This window comes from Populus alba, chromosome 11, assembly GCF_005239225.2.
Source record: "Populus alba chromosome 11, ASM523922v2, whole genome shotgun sequence".
Classification (NCBI taxonomy): domain Eukaryota; kingdom Viridiplantae; phylum Streptophyta; class Magnoliopsida; order Malpighiales; family Salicaceae; genus Populus; species Populus alba.
The window spans coordinates 12,201,533-12,215,761 of record NC_133294.1 but is presented as its reverse complement, the minus strand read 5'-3'; the positions used below and the strand labels follow the sequence as shown (position 1 = coordinate 12,215,761).

At 39.0% G+C, this 14,229-nt stretch overlaps 1 protein-coding gene across 1 annotated transcript; it reads right to left on the bottom strand.

Moving 5' to 3' along the window:
• Positions 1-3,038: 3,038 nt before the first annotated feature.
• LOC118035389 (probable L-type lectin-domain containing receptor kinase S.7) lies at positions 3,039-5,631 on the bottom strand. The gene has a single exon (XM_035040933.2). It carries the CDS (start codon positions 5,289-5,291, stop codon positions 3,300-3,302), a length of 1,992 nt encoding a protein of 663 aa, XP_034896824.1. The 5' UTR covers positions 5,292-5,631; the 3' UTR covers positions 3,039-3,299.
• Between the last annotated feature and the right edge of the window lie 8,598 nt (positions 5,632-14,229).

Genomic DNA, 14,229 nt, shown 5'->3' with positions numbered 1-14,229 from the left:
TACCATTTCAATAAACGTGACAGTGACCCTTTTCTTTTCTTTTCTTTAAAAAAGAAACACATTAGTGTAGAAAGTGTATGCCAGGTGAAAAAAACCAAAAAAAAAAAAAAGATAAAAAAAGATGTCTCATTCACCATCTTCATTCCCAAGCATCAGTAATCTACCAAGTCGGTTAGCCGGTGTTTGGCCTATGCTAATGGGTAATTAGCCGGTTACCAAGTCAGTCCCTGTGGCTATAAAAGGAGAGGGGGGGCATGCATACACATTCATGTCACACACACATGCCGGTGGATACCGTACGTCTTCATTCTCTCTCTATGCTCATCATTTTCATTAACTTTTTGTTGTTCTAGATTTTTCGTTGTGGGTTTCGTCTGTTTGTTTCGTTGAAAAGTGGTTGCTGTTTAGAGAAGAAACATTTCAGAAGAAGAGTCAGCTGTACGTATATCATGTTTGGAGATGCATTATGAATATATCCATGCTTTCCAATGTTAAACTAAACACTCATAAGTAGTAGTCCCGATCCTTGAAGTTATACATTTTCAATCTTTTTAGGTTTCAAGATCTCCCCCCCTCTCTCTTGTTCAGCCAAGAAAGCCTTCAACAGCTAATTAAGGTTAGTGATGTTGCTTGCTTCTCTATATATTACAAACTTTGTATAATACTTGTATTGGATGTAGACGCACATGTTGTGAAAGGGACAAGAAATTCATTGGTTTGTAAATGTATATATGGAGTTCCTATTTATGGTTACCCATCTCCGTGACAAGCGACTCCTTCCTTTATTATATAAATATACGAAATACAAACAGATACTATCAGTCATAGAATGTACCATCAAGGGCTGCACATAACGAAATTGTATTTTTGCATTTTTATAGAATACATGCCAAGCTAACATGTCAATGTCTTTAATGGCAGATGATGAAGAGCAAGGCGTCTGGGGCTTGAAGGAGAGAGGGAGAGAAGAAGAGAAGAGGTGTGAGGTTATGCATGCTGACAGAAGAGAGGGAGCACAACCCTGGAAAAGCTAAAGAGAGTCTTTGCTTTTGTTGGACTGTGCTTTCTCTTCTTCTGTCACCAACCAACACAGTATCTTCTCTCTGATCTGATGTGATCCACTACCAAATCAAACCGGCGTCTTAAGATCTTCCTGGCTTTGGAATTAATTTTTTCTCCCTGCAGCATCCAACTTGGTTCATTATGAAAGGGTTATTTTGGCTTTACATAGAAACAAGAATATACAAATTCAGCTTGATTTAGGGACTGATGACCATTTCTTTTATTTTGATTTCAGCTAACACAAGGAAGCAATCAATTAAAGAGAGAAATCAAGAAATCAGTAGCAGTACAGATCCTGAAAATGGAAGATAGCTTGTTTCAACGATCATTCACTGCTAATTTGTCCTGGAAGGGCAGTCACGTCGCGTTATCTTATTTGGATGTCATTGCTTCAAGTAATTGCATCATTCATGCTATTCGATGGACGCTTGTGACTAAAAACATCATAAGATTCACAATCCATAATGTTCTGAATTCAAGATGTATTCAAAATGTAAACAATTTATTTTATATGTTAACCCTTTCTCCAGTCCCCTCCTCTAATAAAAATGAGCTGGTAATTCTAAACCCAAAGGATTACGCAGGATACATTCAGTTATCACCACTACATCTTCGATGCAGCAAAGAGATCACTCCTTCCCTCTTGGGATTACAAAGATTATGAATCACACCTGATTAAACTCATCTTCAGACCCTTACTGGCGAAGGACTTCGGGCATTCCTTACAGATTCTTGACATTCTTCAATGTCAAACCATGAGGTTCATGGCTGAGGTGTAGATCATTGAATGTAGCAAGTACTGGTTGTGAACCATGCTTCAGCTGTATGTGTGATGGTTGTACTTCCTGAAATACAAGTGACCTCGGTTGGATTTTCAGATCTATAAATTATTTTCTGTCATAAAGATAAATGCAATGATTGCTGAAAAATTAAGTATGGTATATTTTCTACTGCACAGTTTGCTTCAGCACACCGATGATTCTGCAACGTTCATGGACATTCGTCCAAGCAAAATGCACTTTCAGAGAGGCATGGCATGGAAAGGAACAGAATAGAGTGCAACTTCTGGAGTAGGAGGCTTAAAACGAGTTGACACTGAAAAATGGACTCGAGAGCACGCTTGAAACATAGGAAGGAACACAGAGGAGAGAGTATCAAAAGTTTGGCAATCGATGACCTGATACACATTAAAAAGAAGAAAATAAAAATAGGATGTTGACTGTGGTATGAAATGTGCACAGCCATTTCCCTTTAAGGTCAAAAGATGGTCCCCAAAGACTCCCATCTGTTGCTCACAGCCTCACACTTAAACTCTGCATCTGCCTCCCATCTGTTGCTCACAGCCTCACGCTTAAACTCTGCATCTGCTTCGATCACATCATAAAACAGGAGTTTCTCTTTTCCTTTGTGTTTAGATGTCCTATATTTCAATGGAAGCATGATGGATATCTTGTAAAATATTTTGCAAGAAAAAAAAAAGGGGGGGGGGATTAAGTTTCTAGTCATGAGACCTCAGGACACATAAAAAGTTCCATTACGAAGTCCAGAGGGATCAGCTATTTAGAAGCAGATTGGTCCAGGTAATCTTGCTCGGTAACATGTTTTTGTCCCGCTTGCTATAATCTCATCCAGCTCCAAAAAAAAAAAAAAAGTTCTCTCAAAGGATCTGGTTGCAGCCTAGAAATTATAACAATTAACAAAGGAAAGTATATTTTTTTTTAAGATTTAAATGAATCTTTAGGCAGGGAAGACAATTGATAGCTTTTGTTGGTAAGGGAAGGTGCTGATTTTAACCCTTTCCCACACTGTTCAGGTCAGTGTGGCGATCATAATCGTCATCTGCCTCCTTAAACGTTCACAAAGTTTCCATGCAAACAATTCTTAAGTAGATGTATTTTGAAATGAAACATGTGGGGATGTGCGATGGAACACCATCACCAAAATTAGAAGATAACTCAGAAGAGGAAAAAATCCAGTGCCGAAACATTACTTGTTTGATTACTGTGGAGATCAGATACACATTCAAAGTGTTGCAAGAAATTGTCCTATAACATGCCCAGGACGTGGCAGAGACCACACAGTTCAATACAATAGTTTTGAACTATGGCCTAAAATCTCGTAGCTAAACTTTCTAATCGCTGAATATGAACACTAACAAATTTAACAAAAAGAATTCAAAGAATCAAAACAATCAATAAAATTTGAGTCAGCAACATGATATGCAACATGATATGACACTAATCACAGTTAGAAAAAATGTCCTCAAGCGTCAGTGCAACGCCGCAAGAGAATGTGAGGCTCGGCTTCTTCCTCGCCACAGCAATAGGCTCGGCCTCGCCATTGAGGATTTGAAGGACTCTTCTCATCGTAGGCCTCCCCGAGCTGTCCGGATTAGCACAACTCAAACCCACAAGTAATAGCTTCCTCATTTCTTCCTCAAACTCCCCACTCAACCTAGGATCAGCTGCTTCGATTATATTTCCCTCGCCATACAGTCCCCATACCCAGTCAACTAAATTCACCATTTTTTGGCTGACTGGTTCTCTCTCAATGGGCCTCTTGCCGCAAACCAGTTCAAGTATCACCACTCCATAACTAAAAACATCAGTTTTTTCCGTTGCTTTCCCATAATGAAGATACTCAGGAGCTAAGTATCCCATTGTCCCAGCAGTAAGCGTCGATGCAGGACTCTTGTCGTGCTCCATTAGCCTTGCCAATCCAAAATCACCCAGCCTTGCATTTAAGTTTCCATCCAGCATTATGTTACTAGTCTTTATATCTCTGTGAATGACTTGCTGCTCGCATTCGTGATGCAAGTATGTCAACGAAGAGGCCAAGCCAACTGCAATCTTTTGCCTATGAGCCCAGTTTAAAAATATTCCTAGCTCAGAACCTTCTTCATATAGCATCCTATCAAGGCTCCCATATGGCATAAATTCATATACAAGCAGCACTTCACCCTTCTCAACGCACCAACCTAGTAGTGGAATCAAATTCTTGTGCCTCAGGCATGCTATAATTGACAACTCAGCGAGGAATTCAGTTTTACCTTCCTGGGAATGCTTCGATCTTTTCACCGCAGCAAGGGTACCCGAGGAGTTGAAGAGGGCCTTGTAGACATTGCCAAATGCACCTCTACCTATTATTCTGCTTGAATGAAACCCTCTCGTGGCTAACTTCAACTCTTTGTAACTGAATTCCTTTGGCCCTGTCACTAGCTCTGCTTTCAGGCTCTTAACTCTTTTGATCTTCTGCCACTTCCTGACAGAAAAATAACCAAAAGCCACTAGGAACGCACAAAAGAAAGCCGGACCCGCAATCCCAAGACCCAAGCCAAGTCTCTTGTGACGTTTATTCGCAGCATTTGATATAGGAATAACTGGTGTTGTTACAGTCACTGAACTATCAGATACATTGTGACGATTTGAATTTGGATTCACAGGAAGGAACCCAGAGGTTCTAAAGCTCCAATTTGCAACCAAGTGAAGCTCAGTGCTTCCTTCTGTAGAACCTGAAAACCCAACATACATATCCCTTTTAAGATACTCTGAGAGATCGATGTCTACAGTTAGTATGGGATTTCCTGGTTTCAAACTTGAATAACTCATATAGACTTCCAAGACCCTCAAATCATTCTTGTAATCAATCCAAGCTGTGATCAAATCTCCACTCTTCAAATCAATATCTTGCAAGATTGGATCAGCAGTCTTGATTGAATTAAGGCTATCAATGTCTAAACCAACATGGTGGTCGTTTGGATCATTGAAATGGGCATCAAGTCTGGTGTCAAACTCAATTGCTACAAACTTGTTCTTGGTCAACTGAGAAGAATTAACGAGACCCAAGTACTCTCCAGGGCTACCAAGAGTTTGGTTATCTTGTGAGAGAAAAAAAGACAAACCATCACCATAAGAGTTTTCATTGACACCAAGGATAGAAAAACTGAACCTTGTTGAGAAAGAAGCTGTGGTATTGGATTCTTGATCAAAAAAGGGAACAGGGTTGTTGTAGATTACAGTGCCTGAACTTGAAGAAGGCACCGTGACATCACGGGTGAGGCCAATGACACCATTCCGGAGATAAGAGTCACCAAGGAGAGTGAGATTCCGGAGACTGAAAGAAGGGAACTCAAAACTTACATTGCTACTGCTTGCTAACACAAAAGGGGAAACTTTCAAGTTGAAGAGAATGAAGAGAAAGATGCAAAATTGTATCTTTCTTGGACTCATACTCACTGAATCTTGATAGGGTTTTGTCTCTCTTACTAAAGCTTTAAGAGCGAGTTCAAGATGGAAAAGGAGAAATTTGTTTCTCTTAAACGGTAGACTTGTTGTTTATGATTTCTTGAAGACGAGTTATAGGATTTGCCGAGGGAAGATGGGGGGATTAAGCGGTTGAAAGACATGGGAGCGTGGGTAGTTGGAAGAAAGAATAATTTGTATGGGGGTCAAAATGACAATGAGATCAGATGTGGGTCTCACTTCTGGGATCAGTTTGTGGACTTTTTGACAACAGACCGTTTTAAAGATGCTGATGATTTTCATTTGTGCATTCATACACAGTACTACTAGTCAAAGCGCGACTGTGAAGTAGAAAGCAAACCAAGTGGTCATTGCAACCCTTGCTGCCAGCCACTATGCGACTGGATAACTGGATAAGTACTGGCCACAGGTTGCAGCTTTTGTTAATCATATTCATGGGTGCTGCTAGTGCGAAGGAGCTGGGTATGGCGATGATGGAATATTTAGTGTTCTTGTCTGGAGTCATGGATTTCAACACCTGGAATCGTAAAGTTTTAAAGGCATTTGGAATCTAAACGGCAACATAGAGAGTAGTGAGAGTGAGTGCATCATCAGTATGGAATTGCTTTGGAAGGCGAGTCACATGCAAAGCCGCAATGTGGATTTGGAGAATTCAATAATGACAGGAGGCCATGTGAGCGTGGGTCCAAGTAATTCAAATGGGAAATGGTTTTTCTTACACGTCAGTTAGCCGTTGCATGGATCAAAATCTTGTCGACGACATCTATGTCACTTTTAATTCTAACCCATATTTATTTATTGAAAAGTAATTTATAAAAAATTATCTTTTAAACTTTTTTATATTTATTTATTATTAAACAAATTGATCAACAGAAAATATTATTCAGTCAATGAAAAATTTAACTTGGTTTTCAGGAAAATAATTTTTTTTTTTAGCTGTGTTTGTTTACCGGAAAGTGGTTTCCGGAATCCAAACTTTATTATGTTTGTTTACCATTAGAAAAGTTGGTTAACGGAAAAAACTTTTCAGTAAGAGAAAAATTTGGCTTGGTTTTCAGGAAAATGTTTTCCTGAAAAATTTAGGCGGAAAACACTTTCCGGAAGTTGTGAAAAATTTAGAATTATCATTATTTGCTAATTATATCAAATTTGATCCTCAAACTTTTAATTGCTATATATATATATATATATATATATATATATATATATATATATATATATATTTTGTTTTGAATATTTATTTTTCAATTTTATCTCTTAAAATTTTATTTTTATATTAATTTTAATCCTTATTTTTATAATTGTTATTTGCTCTTTCCTTGTTATTTTTTTATTGAAATTTTTTATTTATCAAATTTGATCCTCATTCTTTTGATTGTAATTTATAAAATGTTGATTGTTATTATTTTAATTTCTTCATCTTTCATTTTTTTTTTAATTTTTTAGATTTGATCTCTATTATTTTAATTATTATTTATTTTATATGAGATAATTTATGAAATTATATTTTTTTCAATTTCATTCTCATTCAACTTTTTTAATTTGTAAGATTTGTTCCTCATTATTTTAATAAACTTGAGAAAAATAAAATATTAATAATTTATTTTCCAGCTTATTTTTCATGACATAACCAAATACTGGAAAGTATTTTCAACTTATTATTAATTACACTACTAAATATCAAAAAATATTTTCTCAAAATTTATTTTTTTTTAAATTCATTTTTCCAGAATTTATTTTTCAAAAAAAAACAATGATTTCCAGCAAACAAATGACCTAGTCTAATCACTAAAGTAAGTGGAATAATAACTAACCAAAATGGAACAATGCATGTCGGTCACCCACCCGAAGACCTGGGAATCCTGGAGGTGAATGCTAACAAATGGTTTGCAGCTAAGCCCATGAAAAGATCGATTACTGCATATCGGCTTTTGAGATGCTACTCAGAAATCCATGATTATCTGATCTAAAGTGACTAGAGATTTTCCATTAGAATAAGCTTTGCTGAAGTTCTTCTACTCATCATGCGCGCTGGTTTTATCACTCAACCAGCTTCTCCTGCAGCTGGAAAATGGCAGCAGCCAGGTGAGCATCAGGACGTCGAACAAATAAGACTCCTCTAAATCCTTGGTTAGACAATTTCTTCCTCCACACTAAAGAACACTTTTTTGTAACTTCATGTCGGTGAAGCTTCGTTCACTTTGGCCGCTCACCGGACAACCAGAGGTGCAACAACACAACGGGATAGTTTGTTTATGCGTGCTCGCTTTGCAAAAGATCTAATTGAGACATGATAAAAGTATTTACATGGTGGCAAACCTAAGATTTCAAGCTACTTAAATGCTAAGAACACTCGCCTACCCTTGCACTCCGAGTACAAGTCTTCATCACAGAAGATCAGCAACCAGTTACTTTCAGTTTTTCATGATTATTAAAAACAAATTGTTAAATACATTTACACTAAACACCAAAGTTTATCTTTCATAAATTTGATTCCTGTGACCAAAGACTCACAGCTGAAGTCAAGAATTACGCAATTTAAATCTCATTATAGACCGATTTTGTTTTCTTGCTTTTCGGATGGCTTCTGCTGATAAATGACCTCTGGTTTAGCACATCACTCTAGTTCCGTTACTGCTGATTTCAAACAGGAGTTCAATAACCCAACTTTTGGCACCGAAGTTCCATCATACAGGAGTGGATATGAGAGCATTAAAAGTCAAGTTGAAATCAGGAAGTCTCACTAAGTGATATGACTGCTAAATCCGTGTTGGACTGAAGATAAGCTCCATGCAATTAGGTCCAGTCTATATCGTTGATAACAAGTGCTCTGCTGTGATGTAGCAAGTCTATGAAGTGACTAAGATGAGCATGTTATATGTAAAAAGATACATTTTTGTTTAAGTGGATGCAAAGAATGAACTTCAAAAACACAACAAAGGATTAGATATGTACTTGGAGATAGAATTAATGGCAGCCATGAAGGATAAAATAAGGGGCAGTAGTTTTAGATGGTTTTCGGTTTGCCATTCTTAACAAGGGCCTGTAGATGCAGTAAAAAGGTTTCATTATTAAGAGAACAGAATACAGAAGATGGATCCAAACAATTGATCCCTGCACCAAGTTTGAGAGTGAAACTTCATTCTGTTTTTTTTTTTTTTTTTTTTTTCCTACAAATATTTGAGACAGAATAGGTTGAGATGGAGATCTAAACAAAGAGATGGGGAACAGGTAGGACAAAAGAGAAGAAGAATTAGATTTTACCTGTAACAACAGCCGCTGCTTGTTTTTGATGCACAAGTGGAATGAAGGAAGTGATGTTTGAAACGATATTGTTATGTTTCAACTTCATCCCTGCGAGACCCGAATCTCCTTTCCTCAAACTGGTTTTTCCAAATAAGATTGGCTTATTGAATCTGTTATCATGAGATTCTTTGGCCCTTTCAACATCATTTGCTCCAAGTATGCTTTGATTCTCCTTTGCATTGATGTTACATTTCCTTCTATTACCTTTCTAAGTTCTGTGTTCATGGAAGCTAGACTGCATCTATCACTGACTATCTCAGATTCATAAACCGATATTGAAGGAAGATGAACTGAGATAGCAAATGCAAAAGTGCAGCTTCTCTTTCTTTCTTATTAATTACTGATTACACGACTGATCCTATATATATACACATATATTACGTGATGGTGTTGACAGCTTGGTGTAACTGAATAGCAGTTACTAGTGACAACTGGTGTAACTGAATGTCTGTTATAACTGTTCATTCAGTTATAACAGATTGCAGGTTGTTACGTGATGCCAGTGATAGCTGGCTTATCATCCCCCCTCAAGTGAAAAGGTCTGGGAATGATACAAAGCTGAGATTTAAGAGACAAGAACTTTGAACTTGTGAGATTCTTGGTGAGCAGATCAGCTGGTTGCTCTGCAGTAGGAATGAACTGCAGCTGAAGCTTGCCTCGGGTGACTTGATCACGGATGAAATGAAGATCGATTTCGATGTGTTTGGTCCTGGCATGGAACACAGGATTCTTGGCCATATGATAAGCACTGATATTATCATACCAAAGAAGAGGAATTGCAGGGAGAGAGACACAGAGTTCTTGTAGTAGAGCTTGCAACCAAATCATTTCAGCTGTAGCAAAGGCAAGACCACGATATTCTAACTCTGCACTGCTACGTGAGACCACCTTTTGCTTGGATGAGGACCATGAGACAAGATTGCCTCCTAGATAAACCAGATAGCCACTGGTACTACGTCTATCATCAGGTTGTCCACCCCAATCGGCATCGCTAAAACCTTCCAAAGTCAGATGACTGGAAGGACTCAATACGAGACCATCATGCATGGTGCCTTTAAGATAACGAAGAATTCGTTTAACAGAAAGCCAGTGAGCAGAAGTAGGTTGCTGCATGAATTGACACGCCTTGTTGACAGCAAAGGCAATGTCAGGTCTGGTCATTGTAAGATACTGAAGAGCACCTATAACACTGCGATAGTGCGTAACGTCTGATAGAGGATCACCATCAAACTAGGATAAGTTCTGCCCAACAGCACCAGGCGTCTGTGCTGGTTTGGTATCAAACATGGAGGTTCAATGGAGGAGATCAGAAACATATTTGCTCTGACTGAGAGTCATCGAGCCATCATGATAAGTAACCTCAATACCAAGAAAGTAGGAGAGCTTGCCTAAATCTCTCAAGGCAAAGACTGAATGAAGTTTATCAATGAGGGACGAGATCTGTGTGGATGAACTGCCAGTGAGGATAATATCATCAACGTAGATAAGAACAGTGAGAGTTGAGGATTTTCCAAAGTGAACAAACATGGAACTATCAGTTTTGGAACTGCTGAAGCCCCATTGTAGAAGAGCAGAACTCAGACGTTGAAACCATGCCCGTGGGGCTTGTTTCAAACCATATATAGCCTTGTTCAACCTACATACTTTGTCAGGAAAGGAAGTGTCCATATAGCCAGGAGGCTGAAGCATATAGACCTGTTCTTGAAGATCACCATTGAGGAATGCATTGTGCACATCAAGTTGACGCAGTTCCCACTTAAGACTAAGAGCAATGGTTAGAATGGTTCTAATAGTGGCAGCTTTAACAACAAGGCTAAAGGTTTCAAAATAATCAAGACCATAAGTTTGATTATATCCTTTAGCAACAAGTCTGGCTTTATACCTGTCTATGCTTCCATCAGACTTGTGTTTGAGTTTGTATACCTATTTACAGCCTATGATATTAGCATCTGAAGGTTGTTGAACAAGATCCCAAGTTTGATTGCGATGTAAGGCAGCTATCTCTTGATCCATAGCTTGAATCCAGTATGGATCAGTGAGAGCTTGTTTGAGAGTGGATGGTTCTGAGATTTTTACAGCAGAGAGATCAAAAATGGGCTTTTTCTTTGTGATACCACGCATTAACCTGGTTGTCATGCGTGGAACTGGGGAAGAAGATGGAGGAGGAGTGGGAGGACACAACTTAGGGAGACTATTAGAATCAGGAGTGAGCTCAGAACTGTTTGGAGAATATGAGCTGGGACTATGATCTGGCAAAGAGGATGATGGGGTTACAGAATGGTTAGAAGAACAAGTAGGAGAAGGTGTTGAAGGAGTGATGATTGATGGAGGAAACACCTCATTTGAGATGACATTTGTGGAAGGGGAATTTGTAGCAAGAGGGAATTTGTGTTCATCAAACACAACATGAGAAGAAGTGTAGACACGTCCAGTGGCAGAATCAAGGCATAAGTAACCTTTATGATGGAAACTGTAGCCAAGAAAAGTGCACTGGACAGATCTATACTGCAACTTGTGACTATTGTAAGGACGAATGAAGGGATAACACAAACAACCAAATACTTTAAGAAATCTATAGTCAGGTTCTTTGTGAAAAAGAGTGAAGTATGGGGAGGCATGATTGAGTACCTGGCTAGGCATTCGGTTGATAAGAAATGCAGCTGTCTGGAAAGCATATTGCCAAAATGGCATTGGTAATGAAGCATGAGCCAACAGTGCTAACCCAGTCTCAACAACATGCCGATGCTTTCTTTCAACTCTGCCATTCTGTGCTGAGGTGTAGGGACAGGAAAAGCGATGAAGGATGCCAGACTGGTGTAAAAAAGTCATAAAACACCTGAACTCTCCACCATTATCAGACTGTATGCATTTGATCCTAGTCTCAAATTGATTCTCAACTTGCAGTTTGAACTGCTTGAAGACAGGCAAGGCTTGGTCCTTTGTATGCAAAGGATAGAACCAAGTGTAGCGGGAGTAATCATCTAAAAATAAGATGAAATATCTGGCACCAGAAGTGGCCTTGATAGAAGCAGGTCCCCAAATGTCAGTGTGAATAAGTTCCAGTGGTTTGGATGCACGAGAGCTTGAGAGATGAGTGGGTAACCTATGACTTTTAGCAAGCTGACAGGAAGAACAAACAGTAGATTTATTCTTTGCACAAGAAATGTTACACCTTTGGAGGACTTTGGTTACAATCTCAGTAGTAACGTGGCCTAGTCTGTGATGCCACAGCACCAATTTATTATCAATAGGACGAAATTTATAAGACTGAAAAGCCGAAAACTTATGATCACCAACATAAGCTAATTTCTTGTTCTTCAATACTGGGAATTTGTAAAGACCATCTTCAAGTCTGCCTCGAGCAAGCACCTTCATCGTATGTAGATCCATTCCCACTTGTGATTTTATCTTTTCCATTGTAAGGTGAAGAATCAGTGAGATTGTCTCCATTTTGAGTAAGATGATGACTTGCGCCAGAGTCAAGGTACCAAGATTCATCTGCAACAGTATTAGAAGAGGCTACCATAGCAGGAAGTGTTTGAGTTTGATTACCAGTTACCAGAGAAGAGGTGCCACTGCTCTGAGGACTCTGATAGGAGATGTCAAACCTGTGATAGCAGGCCTGAGCCATATGACCAAATTTTCCACATAACTGACATTGTGGTTTCTCAGAATTGTTCAAATTATATCTCCCAGTTTGTCTATATCTTCCTCCTCTGCTACGGCCTCTGTAGTTATTGAGATTAGAATTGTAATATTGACCTCTACTACCAGTGTATGTTCTTCCACCTCCTCTGTTACTAGAGGAGGATGCATAACTGGTAGTCATGGCTGAAATTTGTTCAATTGAGCTTTGTTTCTCAAGGCGATGTTCAAAGGCCAGAAGCATGCTGTGAACAGCTTCAATAGAGATTTTGTCATCTCTAATGTTAATTGCAGTAACAACTGCATTGTAGTCTGCTCCAAGGCCTCCAAGGAGATTCATAACCTGATCCTGCTCAGAAACAGGCTCTCCAATAGCAGCTAAACTATCTGCAGCTGCTTTAACTTTCATGATGTAATCTATCATGGTCATAGATCCTTTCTTTGTGGACTGTAGTTCTAGTCTTAATTGCATTATCCTGGCTCTTGAAGATGACGAGAAGGTTTTCTCTAATGCTTTCCATGCACAATGAGAAGAATTGTGACCTATGATCTGCGCCATGATCGGTGGGGTGAGGGAGGAGTATATCCAGCTCAGAATGGTGCGATCCTGTCGTCTCCATGCAACAAAAGCTGGATTGAGGACTCCTGGACTTAGTTCCTTCTCTGGACAGATAGTCGATCCATCTATAAAGTCTTCAAATCCATTGGCAAAAATCACATTGTCAACTTGAGACCTCCAGAGGATGTAGTTGGTATGATCAAGCTTTACAGGCAACGTGTGGTTTAGCATTTGATAAGAAGGTAAGGGCGCCATTGTTGTGGTTTGTGTAGAGCTAAGAGAACCGGCAGCTGAAGAAGACTGAGTGGGAGCAGAAGCCATCTACTGGATCTTTGGAAAAGCTCTGATACCAAGATGAACTGAGATAGCAAATGCAAAAGTGCAGCTTCTCTTTCTTTCTTATTAATTACTGATTACACGACTGATCCTATATATATACACATATATTACGTGATGGTGTTGACAACTTGGTGTAACTGAATAGCAGTTACTAGTGACAGCTGGTGTAACTGAATGTCTGTTATAACTGTTCATTCAGTTATAACAGATTGCAGGTTGTTACGTGATGCCAGTGATAGCTGGCTTATCAAAGGATTAGAACTTTTTTTGTAATATCAACAAGTGGTTCTCTTTTGACTTAGCTAACCGTCTGTTCTGAACCATCGCCATCCTGAAATGTTTCAGGTACCTCATTTGTGTTCTCATTTTCTTCACTGAAGCAGGGAAGATCTGGAATTGAGCTCACTCTCTTCTCTGAACTGCCAGACTTCAATGTGATTCCTTCCCAGAGCTTCCCAACTGGAGACATATAAGGTTTCCTAACACCCCATGCAGATCACTCCCATGCAAGGTATAGTTCACTTTGTCACTGAAGCAATTGGAATTAGCCTCAAGTTGCTTGCCAGTATTGCAATTCGTATTGATGGTGTTGGTCAGCTCCATCCCTGCTAAAAATCCTACAGGGACAGGCTGATATATATTTAGTGTTTTATGTTTGTCATGTGCAGTAGAGAAATGGGATAAAGGTGTTTCAAGGCAAACAGATTTGCAAAGCCGCTCCACAGCAATTACACTTTCTAGTGCGCTATCTGAGAGATCCAAATTTTCAAAGTCAATTCCCTCAGTTTCCATCCATGTACAGGCACACTTTGATCATCACTAAACAAATCCATTGATTGACTATGTGGAGAACTAACTGAAATAAATGGTGAAATTGCCATTCCTTTCCAACTCAAAAGTTCAGCACTTCCCAGTTTGATTCATCTTCAAGTTGCAGTGAAACTTGGTTCTTTCCTGCAGTATGCTGCCCTGTTTCATCGAAGATGACAGTAGTAGACTTTACCGCTGGAACTTTTTCCAAGGAATTACCTTGCGAAACTCCAGTGGATGGCTTTT